The following is a 22,460-nucleotide window of genomic DNA, read 5'->3' as shown; positions in this document are numbered from 1 at the left end:
TTTTAATCAAAGTGTACTTAATGTTCAATAAATGTTATTTGGATGTAGGGTGATGAAACATTAACAACCAATACAGCAGGGTAATCAATCCAATTGGAATGGATAAACTGACCAATCAGAATAATCACCACGTGTAAACAGCTGGTACAGGTGCACTGGTGCACACCTGCTGATTACGAGCCCTGGCTGAATGAATGACATCTTAGATGGCTGTTTCCCAAAACATGTTCCTTAAATCACTAACTTAGTGGGATATACCTAAATATTAACATTAAAAAAATTTTTTTTAATGTTCACGGTCATTTAAGTCTGAAAAATTCCCACTTTAACAGTTAACATCTTTTCTGTATAGCAGAACCTCTCAGTCTTCAATATGCTGATGTACACTGGATTCGTTAAGGGGAGCTACAGCACGCAGTTTAGAAAACGGCTTTCATCACTGCCATCACCTTCCCACCCACTGCTAGCACGCTACACTAAACATTTTGAAAAAGGCTGCCTTACCGCTCCACTTCTTGACACCTCTCACATTCATTACTCTCTTTCTCAACTCCAGTAACATTCTTTTTTCTGGCGCCCATCAATTTTTTCACGGACTACTTCAAGTCTCCCTGCTCTTAACCTCCAACTTATCCAACCTATCCTCTATACAGTGCCAATTATCTTTCTAAAATCGGTACCTGATCAAACGGTTCAACTGAAATGCATTCAGTAACCACTTGAAAAACAAAACACGATAAAGACTAAATGTGGCAAACAAGAACCTTCACGACCTGGCCCATCAGCCTCCTCAGCTTCAGCTTCTCCAACCCCCTATCTTTCCACACAGACCACCTGCAATACTGCAAACGCACTATGCCGCTTCTTATCTCCTGCCTAGAATTCCCCTTTCCCCTCTGAGCAGCCGCCGACCACTCACTGATCTTTCAAGACCCATCTTTCTAGAAACACTCATAACCACCTACCTCTTTTTCCCTGAAAAACAGAGCATTCTCTCGATGTCTCTAGCTTTCATGTACTTTTATCTTAATAACTATAGCAACTGTTTGCTTACCTGATGATCAAAATTTGCCTTTGTAAAACTCTGTCCAGCCATTTAAAATAATTAATTATGCTGAATTTAACATTGCTGAAAATTTCTCAAACTGTTACATTTCACTTGTATTCTGAATAACATGTTCTGATCTGTAAGATTCAAATTCTCTGAATTTAGAAGAGGGAAAAAAAATCCATTTTTCAAATGAAAACTTAAGCAACTTTACACTGTAGGAAGAAAATATCTCAAAGACAAGAGATTGAGGAAAATTATACCATGAAAAATATATACTTTTTGATACTTTTTTAATACTTAGGCATTACATTCTGTATCAAATTTTACCAACATGCTGTTGTTCTATAAATTCATTATTTTATACCATAATTTGATTTTTCTGTTCCATGCTAAAAAGCCCACTATTCCATAATTACTTTTAGCATACAGTACCTGGAATATAAAAAAAATTAACTCAATGTTGGCAAACTGCCCGCCCCACCCCACCCCCAACATGTAGGAGAACAATTACAGAAGTTCTAGTGGTTAATTTTCTTAAGCTAATGAGCAAAAGAAAAGCCCCAGTACACTGGCATTTTCCCTTAACAGGCTCATCACTACATTCATCAGAAATAAACCTACTTACTGCTGTACTATACAGGGCAGTTTGCCAAATGCCTACCTTTTAAGATCTAGGTCAACTTCTAAGAAAACTGTACGGAAACATTCAGTTGTTAACAAAAATTTAATATTAAAATGACTCAAAGTTATTATTAATTTAGAAAAAAACATGTATTAATCACCCATAAGAACAACTTTTATTTTAATAAATAACAGTGGGCTTACCAAAGGATAGGGATTTTAATGTGTCAAGTTTTATGCATATTGGTAATAAACCTTAAGGAGGTGAAACCAACTATTCAATATAACCCATTCGGCCCTAAAAATAAAACTATAATACTTTAATAATAAAACTTAAAAAAATATTTTCCAAAAGAAAATAATTCACTCCTTGACCATGCTTATTTATTCAGAGTACCAGCAATTTCAGTTAATGTTAAGTGCTTCATTTTTCCTGCAAGTCTGATGTTGCACAGGGAATATACACAATTTCATATCACAATATCATCAATATCTCAGGCTAATAATATTGTGAACGCAACTGGTTTATAACAAAGTCAAAAATCAATGCTACTATTTATGGCAAACAGAAACAAAAGTAAATTTGAAAGGATGTTTTCTTTTGTTTCCAGTACTGATTTTAATTGGAATTCAAAGGAAGGTAATAAACTCTCCTGAAATAACCTCTATCTCTGGCCGTAAATCCACAGTATAAATATGGTGAATAAAGCTAATCTATAAGAGCTAACTATATACTGAATAACCAAAATAATCAATTGTAACAACTAATACTGCTCTGGAAGACCAACCTAATGAAAAAAGTATCATTAGATATGGTGGGAAAATACAGACAAATCTGTACAATCTAACATCTATAAACAGTAAAATCAAAACATCCAACTTCCTTATAGAAAGTGTTTCATCTATGTAATTATAAATGTTTAAGGACTCTTGCATTTTATAAACACAAGATGGGCTCACTTTGATGATACCAATTTTTAGATTTATAAAAATGTTTAAAAAAATCTTTCCACAAAAGTTTATACAGTTTAAAGCTATACACCAATCTATAAATCTCAGAAAATGGGGGAAAAAAAACGAACAAATAAAACCCCAAAACCTTTATAAGATCACATGTATAAAACAAGAAATGAAATGTGATTTTATTTAAGGCAATACTGGGCTACTTCACAAATCACCACCTCAAATATTTACACTGCTCCACACTACTAGTTTCTATCACATTCACAAAGGATTTTTTTTTTAAATACCAAATGTTTAAAATCTTTGATGTAGTAAATTCTTGATTCACATTTCCATTATATTTCATGGAATCATAGTAACTATATCCAATTAGAAGCACTGAAAAGAAAACTGCAGCTATAGGAAATTGCTAAAGAATCTGCTTTAATTTCACATGAGTACCACCCAAAAAATCCTGGAGGGTAAATTTACAAAGCAGAGCAAGGTGTTGATATAACGTGCCTACTTTGTGAAAAGTAATTTTTTGAGATAGTCTTGTAAATAAATGTTTTATGTAAAAATCAATGAACTATGGCAGAGTTTCTAGTTTTAGTTAAAAAAATTCTTAATTTAAAACAATAAAAGAACAGTTTTAAAAACTTGATCACTTAGTTAAAAATTAAAATTCCAAATATAAATGTGTCATTTAATAGTTTAGACTTACACACTGCTGGTGGCAGCAAATGATTTACAATAATAAATATATACAAAAAAGGTATCTACAGAGTACTGTTACACATGAGCAGTGACCCGGTGAAACATATCAATCACACAGATAATTCAGTTTAGTTCATGGAAAGGGCAACTGGCTGATAGAAATTTGAGGTTTAGCTCGACTATTTACAGTAACTGAAATATTGATTCTGTTACTCAAGTCCCATAGGGATAAAAAAAAGTTTTACATGACAAATGTCATGTTCATTTTTTTTCCTTTTCTTTTTTTTCTCTTTTGGCCAGGTTAATTCATGTCAGCAACAACAAAAGAAAAAGAAAAAGGTTACACAATTCTAGCATGCTTGATGGCTTCCTATTTAAAATAAAACTGTAAATAATGTATTAATAGCACATGAGTTATCAGTTCTGCCCTCTCCCCGTGGCTTTGCCCATACTGATTTCTTTCATAACAGACACATCTGGATCATTTGAATGCACTTCAAGTTTTTTCAGACTGACGGTAGGTTTCATTTCCTGAAGTTGCTTTAAGACAAGCTCAGTGCAATTTTTAAGAGTCTTGTCTAAAACAATTTTTACATTATCACTGCACTGAAGCTGTGATGGATTGGCAAACTGTACAAAGGTTTCACTTTCTTTACAAGAACATATATGATTTCCACTAGTCACAGCAGTCTTGTCAACATTTTTTCTTGCATTTGAATGGGATCCTTTTTTATTCCCACTATTTGGATGGTCTTTGTCAGTATTTTTCTTCTGCTTCACTGCAGACTCCTCAAGAAACTTCAGAAATGATACTTCGAATCCCATTGGTTTAAATGAGCTCCAGTCAAAAGAGGCAGGATGCTCCTCAGTGGTTTGTATTGCAACAGCGGTTTCTTCTTCCTTGTGCATACTACTGAACTCAACTGCCGGTGCTGGTTCGGCTTTTTCAACTTTCCTCTTTTTATTTTGGGAGACATTTTTTTCTTTATTAACTCTCTTCAAATTACTTGCTTTTTGTTTTTCTGACTGGCAGGGGTTATCTTCCTGAAAGTCTTTACTAACATTTGAAGAGGTCTGAGCTTGGGTCTCCACACTTGTGTTGTCTTCATTTATTAATTTGGTAATAAATAATTCTGTTAGCTCATCCACTTCATCTTTTTCATTTTTTTCAACTTCCTTCTGTGGAACTACAGTTGTTCTTGAGTTATCACTGCTCTCTGATATACCCGTGTCAGAATCTTTCACATCACTCTTTTCAACTTCTTGCTCAGAAGTTTCCTTTAATTGTGAGTTGCAACACCGTTTGAAGACAATGAGGAGATTGCGGTGTTGTGATGTAAATGCCTTAGATAATTTATGGCATTTATAATGTCTAATTATATTGCTTTCGCTTGTAACGACTGACGTACACCCCTTTATCATACATGGATACTGGGTGACAAATCTGCTCGTACACTCAGATAAGGCATCATTTCTAGCCTTTATAGAATATACATGCTTCCCACGTTTCAGAGAATAAGGCTTATTTTCTTCAATCTGCACAATCTTTGCAGTCTTGTTTTCCAAATTATTTTTTTTCTTTCGTTTGGTCTTAGGCATTTTGGTTCCTTCCCTTCCAGATCTGTATTTTGTCCCCCGGTGTTTAGACTTTGTCTTATCTTGGTTTGCCTTGCTTGATATGTTTTCCTGACCAGGTGTTAATCTTCTTGGCCGAATCAGATGAGCTTTATGTTTGTCATTATGCTTATTAAAAATGTGTCGGAGGAGATTGGACCGGGTCGCATATATTCGGTCACAGCCTTCACAGTCACACTTGTATATGCCATCTTCCTCAGTTTTACTTCCCCTTGCCCCAATTCCATGATCTGCCTCAAGATGAACAACATAGTTCAAATATGTGGTAAATGAAGATTTACACTCTGACTGATCACATGGAAATTTCCCAACATCCACCGAAGCAGTCATACTTTCAATTTCCTCAGGAGACATCTCGTGAAGTTTCATGTAGTGTTGTATTAGGCCAGTAATTGCTTGGAAAATTCGAGAGCAGTCACTCACCTGACATCGAAATTCTTTCACAGTCTGTTTAGTTTCAATTTCTTCACTGTCTTTACCAGCTTCGCTTTCCTCTTCAACCTCTGCAGAAAATGCAGGTAGATCTGATTTGTGTACAGCCTGGTAATGCAGAATTAAGTTTTGCTGTATTGTAAAGGCAGCAAAGCAACCCTGATGAACACATCGATAAGGTCTGTAGGGACTGTATCTTGTGGGAAACTCAAGAGATTGAGAAACTGGCTTCTTGCGTTTTCTCTCCTCCTTTTCTTTTTTATGTCTCCTAACTTTCCGTCCTTTGGTTTGTACATTTGTGAGAGAATTTGTATTACATTGTTCTGAAGTAACGGTCATCACTTGTGAAGAACTTTCTGTTTTATCAGGACTTTTTTTTTCTAGAAGTTGTTTTTCTGGGATCACTGCTATATTACTGAGGGTATTTTCCTTCATTGTACCCAATTCTAAAGCAGGCTGGAATTCCCTTTTATTTTCCTCTGTCATAGCTAGCTGTCTTTTTACTTGTGTAATTCGTGGGGCTGACGAATTTTCACTCTGAGATTTTCTTCCATAAGGCCTTTTTATTTTTAACTTTACCATTTCTTCTGTTGTAAAATGATGTACCAACTGACAGTGTGCCCGGAGATTCGAATTTCTCGTAAATGTCTTTGTACATGTAGGTACTACACATTTAAATGGAGCAAATTTCAACTGATTCTTCTTAATTTCAAGAATCATCTCTGGAGTGTACTGATGAATTTTACCATAGTGCTTAAACAGTGCATCTTTTGTCATAGCACTGTAATTACAGCCTTGGTTTTGACACACAAAGGGTTTATTAACTCTGTCATTAAACTGAATGTTGCTTATCATTTCAGAAACTGGCTGAACAAGTGTGACATTTGGAATTGGTTTAACAGGAGTGGGAGTCAGTGTCACTGACGTATTTATCAGTACACACTGGGGTGCTGGAGAGGACAGGTCGTTTTCTAATTTTAATTTCTGTAAGCCTTCTAAAATCTCCTGTACTTGATCCTCCTTATGTAATATTTCAGGCTGAGGAATGTTACTTTTTGTCGGCATGACACCTATGAAGGAAGAAAACTGAGAAGAATCGGATAATTTGTTATTTTGTACAGTGTTTACTGAAGGAAGCTGAATGTTATAATTTATTTGAGCATTCTGCGATGTTTCACCAATACCCTGAGATCCACTTTTTACCTCAAGTATTTGAGAATTCATAGCACTTTTAATAATTTCAAGAGTCTTTTCAAAGTTTTGTATAACATTGTCTTCAGAAATCTGCAAATCAGAATTTATTGAAGGTGTGCATGAATTCAAAGCCATCATTTGGGAATCACCATTTTCAGTTTTTAATGTTAAGGGAGCTAACACTGTATGGGACTCAAGACTGGTTTTAAAGTTTTCTTTCACATCAGTTATAAACAACTGATTGTCAACATTATTTAATTTCTGTGTTAGATTTTCCACCAAACCCTGAGGTTCACAATTAGGAATTACAGTTGAATGAAGGTTAGTAGTTGGTATCTCAATCCTCTTTGCTATAAGTCCCATTGCCGTTAGGTCACTTGTTACCAAGTTTTGGGGAGCATTAGGGGCAATTAGTGGAGGAGCAACTTTCTTTCTTCTCTTAGAAGCACTGTTTCCCTTTTTATTTAAATGACTAGACCTTGTGTTCTGAGGACCACTTATAACGGAAACTCGTGAACTGTTACTGATAAAATTTTGTGATGGCCCACTAGAATTAGGGAATGAACTAGAGCACAGACCATTTTCAACAGTCTTCAGTAGTAAGTCATTTGCTGGAAAAACAGGCAAACTGTTGCATTCCTCAATGGAGGAAGTTTTGGAGTTTGGTGTCCTAGTCTGGTCTGTCAGCAGGGGGTTTGCATGGCATACAGTCTGCAGCAGGGGTGGCACAGGTGGATTTGGCATCACTGTTGCATTTACTGGTGCTGGGTCTGAGACACAACCTGGGGGAACATGAGAGAGCACATCGGCACCCTCAAATGTACTGGGAATGCCGGCAGTTTCCAAAGCCTGTTTAATAATTTCGCTTCCCTCTTGACTAACACTTGTATTAAAGTTAGTCACACCACTCCGAGGAAATGTATTTGGTAAAAATGCTGAGGAGCGATTTTCAGCAGCAAGAAGTTGCAGGAATGATGGATCTTTAAAACATGCCCCTGGACTGAAGGTAGGCTGCTGCGGCTGCTGCGAGTTTACTGCATTTGTGGAGAGAATCATACTGGCAAGAAGAGAAGGCTGCCCGTTACTCTGCAGAAGTTCTTGAGCAATTTCTGCCCCATCCAGTGGTTTACAGTAAGATCGCTTAGACAAATGTCCACCCAGAGATCTGGGGTTAGTGAAAGCCCTGTAACACCTGCTGCAGATAAATTTCCCGTCTCTGATAATTGCCGGCCACTTAGCCCTTTTGTTGTGCTTGGGTTTTCTTTCCTTCCCATTTGGGCCCTGCCCACGGTCTTTTTTCACTTTTTCCAGTGCAGACTGTTGGGCACTGGTGCCACTGAAGTCATTTCCAACATTGACTTGTGAAGGAAAAATTGCATTCTCACCATTACCTCCCTTTAGAAAAGAGGAATTAGTGTTCCCTTCGATCTGTGAGGAAAAATGATTTGTATTATTTTCCAGCTGGGAAAAAACAGAATTAGTCCCACTATCTGCTGGTGAAGGGAAGAGAGACATTGAACTACTTTCTGCAGGTAACGGAAGGAAAGGATCTGAGCCACTGTCGATATTCAAAGGCAGAACTGTTTTGGTTAGATCTTCCATTTGTGCTGGCAAGGTAGTACTAGATAAATTTTCCATTTGGGAACATAACATACCACCACCTTGTTCATTTTTATCCTGAGAAGGTATATTTGGATTTATGACACTTTCCACTGAGGGCAAGAGTGGAGCTGACACATTTGCTAAATGAGCTGGGAAAATGGAAGGTGAGACATGCTGCAACTGATTAGAACAAGTAGGATTCCCATTGGCTTTGGTCTGTGGTGTAAAAAATGCATTATTAGAGCTGCTCACCTGTGATGGCAAAAAATAAACAAACTTTCCATTATTTGGTGTATTTAAGTTGTTAGCTTTCTGACCCCTTTTGCTTTTGCGTTGCATTTTGAATGCTGCATACTGGTCGGGGTGTGCTGTCTTCATGTGTTTCCCAATACTCTGTGAAGAGTTATAGGTTCGAGTACATCCCTCAACCTGGCAACTGAATTTCTGAACTGGTGCTTTTGGAGGCACTGATGGAGTTCCTAAAGAATTACTGAGGTTGGGCTGTGGTGGAACAAATGTGATACTTTCTAATGTCTTCAGAGGTAAATTATAAAGATTGGACGATGTTTTAACATTACCTCCACATTCAAACTTGGCAGTTGGTAAATTGTTTTGAAATCCTGCCTGATTTTGCACAGAAAAGGTCATCAGGTTGTTCACTTGTCTTTCTAAGTTTTGTGGAGTAAGGTCATCTATTTTGACGGCTTCCGAATCTACTAAAGAATTCTGAGTAATCTGGGCTTCATTAAAACAAGCCTGTTCTTTTCTCTCTTGGAAACCTGTATGACACAAATCATTACAAGGATCTTCAACTGGTGTATGTAAGTTTGTGACCAGTGATTCACCAGTGCCTTGCACAGCTGAGTTTTCTTGCTTTCCAAAGTTATCCTCGATCCCCTGATTGAGGGATACCTTAATGGACACAGCTACCTCACTGGCCTGAAGCAGAGGAACAGGGGCAGGGTTTTCCAAACCATTTGGCAATGGTCCATCAGCTTGCTTGAGCTCTGAAGCAGAAATCTGGTCTTGTTTGGTCACAGGTGATTCTGCCTTGCTTTTATCCCAAGCACCACTTCTATCTGCTGGGAAGGTGTTTTCCATGTTATTTTCTGAAGGAAGCACAGATCCTTCTTTCTTAGTGTTCCCTTCTGCGTTCTGATTCACTCTGGAAGGCTGAACAGAATCTCCAGAAGAATTAAGTTGGTCTTCAGGAGGCAGCACTTTTTCAGGAGTACTGTGATCATCCAGATGCTTTTCTAGTTCACTCTGAGAACGATAAACTTTACCACAACCTGTGAACTTACAAGTATAGGTATTATAATGTTGTGCTTCATGATCATATAGTAAATAAGCTTCTGAAAAAATTCTGCCACATTTAGGAAACATGCACTTTGCTCTAAAGACTTGATGTTCCTTTCGGTGGGTTAAGAGCTCTGCGTAACTATTAAAACCGGCCTTACATTTCATTTGTATACAGATATATGGTTTACTGCCACAGTGCATTTGTAAGTGATCATTGAGATGAGTAACACTTACAAAATGCCGTCTACAGTACTGGCAAATAACTTTTTTGCTTTGCATTTCAAGAAAGCGCTTGGCATCTTCATTATCCTTATGTCCCTTTACATGAGCAATTAAATTTTTAAAGTACTTAAAGCCCTTTTTACAAAAAGTTACAGGGCAATTGAATTCATTAACAGGTACTGGTTTCTGGACTGGGATCACCTCTGGCTCATAAGATTTGTCTTTGTCATCAGTTTCATCATCTGAACCATCATTATCATTAAACACTATGAAGTCTGTTGAGTAGAGACTATTCTTCTTGATAGGCCGCTGTTCCTGCTTGGCCACAGCATTAGTCTTCTGATTCTCGTTGGTAGTTGTGATCTTAGGAGGCCTTCCCAACCTCCTTAATGGTTTCATAGCTGCTAGTCTCTCTTTACTAGATTGTTTAACATGCAATGTGACATGAGGGACAAAAGTTTCTTTAGAATTAAAGTTCTTTGCACATATGGGGCAACTGTAAATCCCATCTTTGTAATGTTTTTGAGCATGTCGTACTATTCGATGACCAAGGAATTCTTTGTCACATAGCACACAATACTGCATGTAGGCTTGCCAGTTCCTGAACCTAGCAGATATAAATCCCCTCTCTCTTAATTGTTTTATCTCTCTCTTTTTCTGCTTTTCATCACAAATGTCTCTAAGAAGGCCAGAATTAGCACCAATTCCACCATTCATGGAAGTTTCTTTACTCTCTTCCTGATAGTCTGCTACTTTCTCATAAACCTCACTGTCATTTAGTTCATCTATTGAAGACACAATGGATGCTTCTTCTCCCATTAATGCAAGACATTGTCGTTTTAAGGTTTTCCAATCCCAGAATTCTGGATCAAAGGGCCACTGAGTTTTCAATACAAGTAAGAGCTCACAGCGTAGAGAATTTGGTATTGGAAGATTCTCTTCATCATATTTCTGGTCTGGTTGGTTATACAACATTTCCACAGCATAATATGCATCTACCGTAGGCTCAATAAGAAATTCACTCAGTTGACAAGCACGTTTAACTTCCAGATCATCAGGCAACAAGCATGAAATGGTCTTGCAAATAGATATTTTCACTTCAGTATTTTCTGTAGATTCCAGGCGAAGAGCTTTTACACATAGTTCTATACAAGTGGCAAGTCCAGCCCCTTCAGTCTGTGAAAAAGCAAGTAAGAAATGTTATCTTAATTTACACTCATCAACAGATTTGTGAATTTAGTAATTTTAAAACTGATGTTTGCTTTTCTCAAATTTTGCAATAGCCAATATATGCAGATACCCCCTTCCAAAGCATTGTAGCTGTGTGTGTGTGTGTGTCTATGTGTGTAATGAGCTGTAGAGAATAGCAGAAAAAGCATAAACGTTGGGAGCTAAGACATGAGTATAAAATCATCTAACGGCTAGGCAAACTTGGACATTATTTAACTTCTCTGACCTTTCATATCACAATATAAAAGAGAGATGAAAACAACACAAACTTCATGAAACTGCTGTGAGCATTAATAGATATTGTGTATCTAAAGTAGTTGGTATAGTTTAGTATTATGTCTGGCACACATTAAGTGATCAATAAATGTCATTAACTTTATCACAAATTTCATTTCCTAAGTTTATATTTACAATCCTTCTGAAACAAAACCCTTAGTCCAATTACAAAACTGAGAATGTCCCCATAATTCCTAACTCGTTAGTAATGAAAGGAGATTTTCACATTTAAGAGAATAAAGTTATCTGTTCCTTAATATTGGGAATTCTAGTTCTATCATAAATTTGAATGCCAAATCAGCTACCTCATGGCTGGACCATCTTTTTTTTTTTTTTAAAGATTATTTTTGATGTGGACCATTTTTAAAGTCTTTATTGAATTTGTTACAATATTTCTTCTGTTTTGTGTTTTGGTTTTTTGGCTGTGAGGCATGTGGGATCTTAGCTCCCTGACCAGGGATCGAACCCACACCCCCTGCACTGGAAGGCGAAGTCTTAACCACTGGACCACCAGGGAAGTTCCTGGACCATCTTAAGAATTAGGAGTAGCAGGAGACACAATAAACTTTTTTCCTTTTGAATTAGCATCTTGAACTATTATTATAATATAGCAGTAATAAAGGTAAGACTCATGTGAAAGATACATGTAATGAAGAGATAAAAATGGGTTTTACAAGGCTAAAAGAGAACAAATATATGAAAAATAAGCCAGTCACAAGATGTGGTCACATTCATGGGAATGAAATATGTGTGACATAAGATCAAAGGGCAAGAAAGTCAAAAAAGGTCCAAGAAAGCTGAGAGGATCTGTATTTTTACAGGTTAAGAAGGAAATAAAATATTTTACTAAAACAGAAGCTTAGATTTGTGGGCCAAAAGGAAAGTGAGTGAAAGAGGCTGAGATGCTAACTGGCCATCTTAATGTTATAAATACATTTGAAACCTTAAGAAACAAGGCTAACAAAACAAACTATGTCAAAATTTTTATTCTGAGTTTTCATCTTTGTGTGTGTCTGTTTGAAAATTAAGTTTATAGGTAATATTCAGATCATAAACTGGTTATGTAACAACTGTTTTTTTTAAGAGTTGAGTTTGAATACACAATTTCCCATAAGTACAATGTGATTAAACAAGTAATTAGCCCATAAAAACCTACTTAATAATATCAGTTAATAAAAGTACTGATAGCACCAGCTTGAATTTATGAGTCACAGGAGCAGAAACCTAAGTGAGATCCATTCAGAGAAGGAATAGAGACTCATCCCCCTCTCTAGCACTGGCACACAGCAGGCAATCTTCTGAAAAATGCAAGGTTCTATCTTTGGTGTCTCCCTTTTCTATTCCTTTCCTCTGGCTGCCCAGTATCCTTGACCCAAAGCTACCCAAGGCTTACATGCTGATATTCCTTCCCCATGAACATCCCATTCAGCCCTTCCCTATCCACCCACAGCATCATGGCTTACCCTGCTTTAAAATTCTTAAATGGTTATTACCCATGTCTTTCAGAATTAAATATAAACTTCTTAGCATGGAATGAATACAAAAGGACCCTCACAGTCTGACCTATGCCTCATCTGGTCTAGCCTCATGTTTTATCTTTTCCCTATCCAAACAGCCTACACTCCAGGCAATGTGAACTGTAGTTCCCCAACTACGCCATTCTCTCATGTCTTGATACAACTTGTGATATTGTAATATACTGCTAAGAAATATATATTTTGGTCTCCCCCCCCCCCAGTTCCCACATGGCTCCTAAAACCTTTGTAATTTCCTAAGTAATAACAGCTATTGGGGCATCTTTTGTTCCCAGCTTTTGAAATAGGTGAAGTGAGTGTTTTTTGGTTATTTATAATAAGGCCTTTTCGATCACACTGGAGTTTATTAATGAGATGATTTCTGAAAGCCCCTAGATAACCACAGGCTGGGGGCTGTCAGGGGAACCAACCTGTGATCAGAGGGTTGAAACTTTCAGTCCCCCTCCCCTCCAAGGAGGAGAGAGAGGATGGAGGCTGAATCTATTACTAATGGCCAAAGAAGCCTCCATAAAAGCCCATAAAGAAGTCGGTGCAGGGGCTACCCTGGTGGCGCAGTGGTTGAGAGTCCGCCTGCCGATGCAGGGGATGCGGGTTCGTGCCCCGGTCCGGGAAGATCCCACATGCCGCGGAGCAGCTGGGCCCGTGAGCCATGGCTGCTGAGCCTGCGCGTCTGGAGCCTGTGCTCCGCAACGGGAAAGGCCACAACAGTGACAGGCCCGCGTACCGCGAAAAACAAAACAACAAAACAAAAACAAACAAACAAACAAAAAAGAACTCGGTTCAGGGAGCTTCTGGGTTTGTGAACAAGTAGAGGTGGGGGAGAGTAGCTCACTCTCTCCCCCATACCTTGCCCTGTACATCTCTACCATCTGGCTTTTCCTGAGTTGAATCCTTTCAAAATACACCAGTAATCTAGCTGGTAAACTGTCTTCCTGAGTTCTTGTGAGCCACTCTAGTAAATTAATGAAATCTGACCAGAAAGTTGTAGAAACCTCTGATTTATAGCCAGTTGGTCAGAAGCACAGGTGACACCCTGGATTCAAGACTGGTAGCCGATGTTGGGGGAGGAGGGCAGTCTTATAAGACTGAGCCCTTAACCTACGGATTCTATGCTATCTCTAGGTGAACAGTGTCAGAATTGAGTTAAATTGTACAACACCCAGCTGGGGTCTGGAGAATCAGAGGATTACCTGGTATGGAAAAAATCTCCACACACTTGGTCATCAGGAAGTATTCAGTGAGTAGTGAATAGAGGAGAAAACAGTATTTTCTTTACACTACCTTTCATTCTTTTTCTGTTACTAGGAACACTCTCCCTCTCCAGCTTTGTTTGGCCATCACTATCTGAGAGTCTAAACAGACCAGTGGGTTAGAGGGCCCTCTTCTTTTATTCAATCAGCACCTACTTTACACCAGGCACTATGCTCAGCAATGTGCTCTCCCTCTCAGGAGTCTTGATATCCCTCTATATTTGAAAGACCCATATTACACTGCAACTGTTAGTGTGTCTCCATCAACAGATATGAGATCCTTAAGGGCAGGGCTATATTTTTCAACACTCGGACTTCAGGGGTCTAGGAAAAAGCATAAATAAAATGATGAACCAAGCTATCTGCTCCATTTCCTTTGCAAATCTCAAATAGAGTTTAAGAAGGAAACAATTATTTTAGGTAATATGTGAGCAGCTGGGCAATAATTTTCAACAACTCCTGGAGTTTTGGGGAGAAAAGGGGGGGCACCAGTTAACCCAAATCATCAACCTTGAGGCTAAATTTCATCATGTAAAAAAATGAGGAGTTACACTAGAACGCAGTCACTACAACATAACTTTAAGGTCTCTTTCATAGTCCTAAAACAATAATCATCTATGATTCTACTTTTAAGATAAAACCTCTGTTTGGTCAGATTTCAGAAAATAAAAACAAAGGGAGACATTTTATGCAATGGGAAACAAGATTTTGGGGCAGAGCAATTACCACACTGCACATTATCCTGCTCCCCTGGACAACTTTCCCAAGCTATTCACACTTTAAGTGCTTTTTTATGTGCTTTACTTCTGAGCCCAAAGTCTCTCTAGAAAAGCACTACTCAACAGAACTGTCTGCAGTGATGGACATGTTCTTTATCTGTGCTGTTCAGTATGGTAGCCAGTAGTCACATGGAGCTACTGAGCACCTACAATGTGGCTACTGTAACGGAAAAACGGAATTTTATATTTTACTTAGATTAACTAGCCTTAAGTGTCTGATGGCTACCATAATGGACAGTGTAGCTCTTGTCCAAGATTTTTCCTCCCTCTCCAACAAGGTGTCCTTGTGAGCAGGATGTAAGGTTGAGGGAGGAGAGTCCCTGTTACCTAACCTCCTCAATTCCACGGATTAAGAAATGAAATCCAAAGTGATTAAGGTTACCAGGTGGTCAACAAGTCAAGATTTATACCCAGTTTGTCTGGCTTCTAGTTTCAAGTTCCATCTACTTTGCCATGATGCTCTTTAAGTTAGATATAAAGTAGTGGCACAACCTATATTTTAAAATTACATAGCAACTTATTGTTAAGTTTATTTTTTAACTGCAGCGCTACGACATGTAAAATGAAAAAGTAGGATGAGTTAAGGTTGATAAAAACTGGAAAGCAGAAGGACTCAGTCCTGTTCTTTACTCCTGAAAATGAAGAGAAATTATTTCAGGAGAAGAATAGCAAAGATACATATAAGATTTACTGACCAGCTATAAATCTTAAAAGATATTTTTTAAAAAGAATAAGAATGTCTTTTGGTTTCTACTTTCAAAAACAAAATTATACATTAATTAAAAATACTTATCATATTACATCCCGGTTTTCAAGGATTCCTAAGACCTGTCTGGCATACCATTCCATGCAGTGCTAGCAACTTTGGAAAGTGACTTCCGTGTACATTTAAAGGGGAAACCAAGTGCATCCTACAAGGGTTACTATAAGAAAAATTAATTTTGTAAAAGTTGGATTCTGATTTTTGCTAATAGATAAATGGAAACACTTACGCAATCTCTGCTCATCACTTCCCTTTTGAATTGTGTCTAATCTACTGTTTAATCCAACTATTAAGTGTTTTCATTTCTACGACTATGTTTTTGTATTTCTAAAAGTTCTTTTGACTCTTTTTAAAATCTGCTTGGTCATTTTTATAGGACCTCTCATACTTCAATCCCTTATTTTATATCTTTAAATATATGTATTTTATAATTTATCTGATAACTGTATTATTTAAAGTATTAGGCAAATAATTCTATCATTCTGTCTACTGAAATTCATTCATGTCAGACTGTTTCATATGTTTAATAGAGCTTGATGGTTAACTTATTTATGTCTTTAAATATATGTAATTTATCGTTTTTATCCTTGTATGTTTAACGCTATTGTTAGTTCTCTCTTCTAAAATTCCCTCATGGCAGACTGTTCTCTGTTTTGTAAATCTTGATGGTGAACCCATCTTAAGAAGGGTTTTATCTAAGAATCCTGTACTGAAGGTATGTCCCTCCAAAGCAGTTCTTCATTTGCTTCTGCCAGGGATCCCAGGCATTACCAGCCCAGGACTCCATCCTTACCTTCTTAAATACTACTTATGTAAGGGAGCAAAATCTGTCACCACCAAATGTGTCTCTTTGACCTGAGGATTATGTTAGGCTGATTACTTTTAAGAAACAGAAGACTAAGGAAGTTCTTCCTGTTACCCGCCACCCCTACTTGTTACTGCCTAAAAGAATTTAGACAGAGGGCCTGTTCTGGAATAGAGCTGTCACCAGAGATCTCTGCAAAGAATATGGGCTAGGGGTGGTGGGGAGAAACTCTGCAGGGCCTGGAGATCAGAGTCCACCATGTCTGATAGTCTCTGCATGGCCCGGCACACCACTGGTTTACCAAACACTGCTTTTCCATCTTCATGTGAATTGCCTTCCTCCCCTCTGAAGCCCTAAACCACTACACCCAACATCCTCTTGTCTTTAGCTGAAGATGGTATTTAAGGTGAGAGTTTCGGCCATTTTGACGAGTTACTCAGTTTTCCTGGGTCTCTCCCATGTATACATGTTATTAAACTTTTGCCTGATCTTCTCTTGTTAATCTGTCCTCTGTCAGTTTAATTCTTAGATCAGCCAACATAACTAAGAAGAAAAGGGAGAGGAAAAGGTCTTCCTCTCTGACACTCACCTGGTGTGGGGATTCCTGGTTATACGACAGGGTAAATGTGGACCCCAAATCGTGTGAGGGCAGACCTATGGTTACAATTTATTAGGGAAAACATTTCCCTCCTCTGACCCACAGTCCAGTCGGACATGCACATGGTTCCCTATCATCACCTGTGTTACACAGTATAATATTTTTCTAGTCCACTTTTCAATGAAATCATAGTATTTCAAAAGTTGGTGGAGGGAAGGAGGGGAGCACAGAATTCAGTTCTAAATCCCCAACTTGAAAGGGCCCAAGATCCCATCTCTTGTCTTATCCCTGTGTGGATATAAAAACTCAAACCCCTTAGTAACATACCCCAATCCTCACCAGGGTAGGAGAACCCTAGCATCAGCTCAAATTTCTACTCCAGTTTTTAGGTTTCTCTTCTTTTTGAGCCTAGGGATTTCCCCAATATTCTTGCAATCTCAGCTGCTATACATTAAGAACAATGTTTGTTTTATTTTATCAAGTATTTTTGGGTCTTTTGTAGAAGAAGGATTTTTAGATACCGTAATCTGCCAGACTGCTAGCAAAGGAAGCTATCTCTATATTTCTCTTTACACTTTCTAAATTTCTGTAGAGCCAATTATCAAAATAGTATAACACCTAGCAGTAAAAATTGTGGAATGATAAAATGCAAGTATTATGTATATTGCTTTTCTCCAGGCTAAGAGCAAGCCCCTGGCTCTCATTTGCATTTTTAAGTTTCTCTGTATCAAGTATCATCAAGGACTAATAAGAAAATCAATGTTCAAAGCACTAAATGAAATAAACAAAAATCACTGGAAGAGGTGCCAAAATAATAAAGTCTTTTATTAAAGGTAATTTATATATTTGAAATTAAGATAAGATACCTTGATCGTTCTTACCTCTGAATTAATAACTTTAATCAGGAAGAAAATGTGATATACCGTCTTGGTTAACAAAGAAAGTTGACGACATCTTTCTAGGTACACTTGTATAGATGGTTCTACTCTTTGCTGTAATTTACTCCAAAAGAGAGTGAGTTCCCTTAAAAAAAAAAGAAGTAAAAAAGTAAGCTGGAGCTATCACGTAAAATCATGAACATGTCAGGCTCGTAATTACATGTGAAATTAAAACTGGTTACAGATTCCAATTCTATATGTGGAATGAGGTTTAAAAGAAAAAAAATCTCAATTTCTAAAGACTTATTAAATAAAAATCAAGATATGACTTATTTTACTGATTAAGATTTCTGAATCTCAGAGAAGCACTCACTACCTTTTACTAGGAAAGCATCTGACATTTAAACAAGTTATACAAATGGTAACTTTGGGCCACATCTGAACTTTAAAGCAATAAGAAAGTGCAAAATGTGTGTGTATATATAAAAAGCTTCAATGGCATAATGATTTTTAAAAAGCATTTAATTTTTATCTTCTAACTTAAATTTAAATTATTAGATAATGTTAAGAATCAAGGATGACACAGAACCCAGAAGAAAATAACTAATCTGTGCCACAGCAGTGAAAAAATAAAAGAAACTTTGAAAAATAAACTTTGAAATTTATTTCAAATGCAATTACACTGTATTTTCTTAGAAAGTAATCCTACTGAACTGATGAATTTTCCTCCCTTTTACCTATTGTCCTATTTCTCTTCTGTCCTCCATAGTTAACTTCCACAAAAATCTTCTTCCTGGCTTCAACTTCCCCTCTCAAGTATTCTCTTCCATACAGGCCTTTCCTATTAGTTCCTCAGATTCCACTCCTAGCAACTGTGCCCTTTTCACCATCCACCTGAATAACTTGCTCATTTACTGGATTTTAACCTTCATATTGAGGACTTCAAAAATCTCTCTCCAGTCTTGACCACTTCCACCTTTCTAGTTCTTTATAAGACCTCCCCACTTTGATCTCTTTTGAAACCTGAAACTCAATATATGAAAAAGATGATTAACATTCTTTCCAGTTCACCCTTCTTCTAATTTAATGCATCATTATCATTGACCCTATCTATCAGCCTCTGCTTTTTACTATCCTCAAGACTGTTATCTTCAACATTTCTCTCACCCCACCCCACATCCACAGGAAAACTTCGTAACTTCCCAGCTGGACTATTTACTGGCTTTCTAGTTGATTTTCCTATCTCAGCTCAATTCCCTGTATGGCCACTTCCTACCCCCAACTCGCCCTCATTGTTCAGGCTCCAATCCATTCTCAACTGTTAGTCTTAAACAGTGTTTCTTGAACATAAACTTCTATTTTGCCCCCTTCTACTAAGGGCTTTTAATAGACTGCTTTTGCTTTTCATATAAAACCCAGACTTTGATGCCTTTTGTAAACCAATATAACACATTAATTTCTTAGTCATCATTAATATTTGTTATATAGAAAACCTACTTGTCCTCAATAAATACATGTTATTTATTCTCCCTTCAGAATCCTTCTACCGGCCTTTTATATCAATCTTCTCTGTATTGCATATACAATTTTTCCTTCATAACTGAGCTCAACTGTTCAGAAAACCTTTACAATTATAAACTTTAGTCTTTTTGATTATACAACCATTTATTTAGCTTGCCTGTTCTATATTCACTTATATGACGTGTGTCACTTGGTAAATATCCTTAAATATCAGAACGTTGTAAACTAAATTTTCTTTTGTTTTTCCACAATACCAACACAACACTGAAGACTAATAATGCTGTCGACTGACCAGATAAATTGTCAGTTTTAGCTAACACTAACTTAAGACAGTTGATCTTAAGTTTTTTGAGTTAACTGAAGTCATCATCTCTGTTAGCTGTATCCTCCCAAAGGATTATATATAACAGGTTTGCCCACTAGGAAATGTACCATGAAGTTAGTGAAGTAGAATGATACCTCACAGAAATGAACTATATTTCTATACATAAATGACTAGCAGCTAGTTATGTAGTAAAAAAGTCTGCAATATGCAGAGCAAAAATATACAAATTAAATCAGAGGTTGATTACATATCTGAAAAAATTTTTATTGTGGCATTAGACATAAGCCCTTCTTTCATCTTCCAACATTTAAAAATTAATCATAATTGATCATTGCTGGTATACTAAGGAGTTGTGTGGTCCTTAACATAAAGTTTTTAAAGTTATAATATGAACTACTTGATAATCAGTTTGCACAGCATATAATATCTGAAAATAAGCTTTTTGTCTTTGTAACACTAAAAAGATTTTAAAAAATATGTTCTTAAGCTATCTGCACAACCTATCCTGTAATCTTATTGAACAAACTTCTCCTTTCAAAATAAAATCAACTCACCAAGCACAGTACATATCTCCTTGTTGAAGCTGACGTGATAAAAATGCAGTACATAAGACAAGAGCATTTTTTTCATCACCCTCAGATTCTAAGTTACAGATCATTTCTAGGGCATCTTTGCAATCAACTTCTGAAATCTACAGGGAAAGGATATAGAAATATGCCATAAAATGGTTTTATGTTAGAATATACAGTAATACACTTTATAATTTTTATTAGATATTTACAGATCATTTTCATCAGTAAAACCTCATTAACTCATACACTATCAATTCACAGTTTGTCATGACTAGCCTGCTGTTTAAAGAAATAATCTTTCTTCAAGTCAGAGAACCAATGATTTTCAAGACCTTTATAAGCATTCATTTACATGTAAATAACTAATGCTAATTATAAGCAACCTCTACCCATTAAATCAGGTCTATAATACTGAAAAAGAAAAGCTGCTACTTGTATTTCTTCCCCTTTATCCAGTAATTTAAAAAGCATTAGAATCAGCAAAAAGACAGAAATGTCTACTGGATATAGACTAGAAAAACAAAGTGTCTATTTATTGGAGGGAAACAAGTATAGTATGCAACATTTTATGTAGCTATACCACTTTTAAATGAAGCTCACCTCAGTTTTCTATAAATCTCCATTATTTTTCTTTTCACATAAATTCATTCCATCTCAAAGCTTGTCAACAGTCATGCATGCATAAGTATAACCTAGATGAAGGCAACTTGCTTCATTTAATTATGCACTTACATCTAATGCTTATTTTTTAAAAATTAAAATTTATAACCTCATTACAATGATTTACTACATAAAACAGAATTTACCTATGATCTCTACAAGTATTTGCTGTAAGATAAGGATTTGACAAACAGCATACAGTCACAAATCACTGGTGTTCCACAGAATTAGAAAGATTAATTCCAACATGGTACAACTGACAAATGGCAAAAATAATTGAAGATTAATACAGACCACTAGCACCCATGTACCACAGAGGTAACTATACACCTCCCTGTTGACCTTCTATGTCTCATTACTTTTTGAGTACGGGAAAAGTGTGTGTGTGTATGTGTAAAATGTAACATGTTTAGGATTAAACAAGCGTCTGAATGGGAATGAGGGTAATCTTGAGGTTGATCTTTGGTAATGAGGATAACGATTGCATGGGGATAGATTCAGAGGTTCCATTTTATACATTACACTGAGCTACAAAACACTAAGATAAGAAAAGACCCAACTCCAAGTCTATGTGTTTAACAACAATGATTTCTTAAAGGAAGTATGAAGTTAATGTCAGAGTTATGACTGAAACCTAAGTCCTGGAACTCCCTGGCACAGTACTCTTTCCACTACTCCTCTGTCTGCCTCTTTCTTACAAATCTTTATCTCTAAGTGACCCTATGTAAACAAACACAAAAAGTGCTGAACAATATATATTTATATAATTAATATTTTCAAATATCTACAATAAGTTAAATGCATTGTTAGACATTTTATATATGTATGTTATTATTTAATCATAACTTTTCTACTAGGTAGGTATCATTAACATTTTATACATAAGATGTCAATAAACACAGTAAACAGCAGCTATTATTATTATTCATTTATTTGTGCCAGCTTCTTCAGAAATAGCATTGTTAATCAACATGATAGCTTGCCTGGTAAATACTATTTCTTTATAGAGATAAGGCTCAGAGAGGTTAAGTTACTTGCTCAAAGTTACCTGCTTAATTAGCAGAGTCAAGATTTCAACCCAGGTCTCGCTTCAAAGTCTGTGCTCTTTCTAGAATTCTACATGCACAAGCATACTGAGGGTCTTTCTTACCAAATATTGATTCTACATGTTCAGGTTTAACAAAAATTCTTACATCTTGAAAGTCTGATTTATTTTGAATCAAATATTTTTTTGTTGTTCTTCTAAAACCTAAGCCATTCTTATTGAATTTTCATATAATGCAAAATGTGTACATTATATATAAGGAAAGAAATTTATTTTCCCAATGATATTACCTACATTAGCTTATACTTAATAATTAAAAATATAGGGCTTCTCTGGTGGCGCAGTGGTTGAGAGTCCGCCTGCCGATGCAGGGGACATGGGTTCGTGCCCCAGTACGGGAGGATCCCACATGCTGCGGAGCAGCTGGGCCCGTGAGCCATGGCCGCTGAGCCTGCGCGTCCGGAGCCTGTGCTCCGCAACGGGAGAGGCCACAACAGTGAGAGGC

General features: G+C 36.8%; 1 protein-coding gene across 3 annotated transcripts in view; it reads right to left on the bottom strand.

Annotated features, from left to right (window-relative positions):
* Nucleotides 1-1,324: 1,324 nt before the first annotated feature.
* Nucleotides 1,325-22,460, bottom strand: part of ZNF292 (zinc finger protein 292) — an 86,872-nt gene continuing 65,736 nt past the window's right edge. For 2 of the 3 annotated variants that reach the window (XM_019929391.3, XM_073789403.1), the window contains 3 exons: nucleotides 20,233-20,369; nucleotides 17,836-17,977; nucleotides 1,325-10,894 (listed from right to left, as the gene is read on the bottom strand). In XM_019929391.3, coding sequence (XP_019784950.1) covers nucleotides 3,749-10,894; nucleotides 17,836-17,977; nucleotides 20,233-20,369 — 7,425 coding nt within the window. In that variant the 3' untranslated portion in view covers nucleotides 1,325-3,748. Of the gene's footprint in view, nucleotides 10,895-17,835; nucleotides 17,978-20,232; nucleotides 20,370-20,850; nucleotides 21,615-22,460 lie in introns of those variants that run through there. The other variant, XM_073789404.1, reaches the window with a different exon arrangement.

The sequence above is a fragment of the Tursiops truncatus genome, chromosome 12 (assembly GCF_011762595.2).
Source record: "Tursiops truncatus isolate mTurTru1 chromosome 12, mTurTru1.mat.Y, whole genome shotgun sequence".
NCBI lineage: Eukaryota > Metazoa > Chordata > Mammalia > Artiodactyla > Delphinidae > Tursiops > Tursiops truncatus.
Note: the sequence above shows the minus strand (reverse complement) of the source record. Positions and strands in the feature narration are given on the sequence as shown.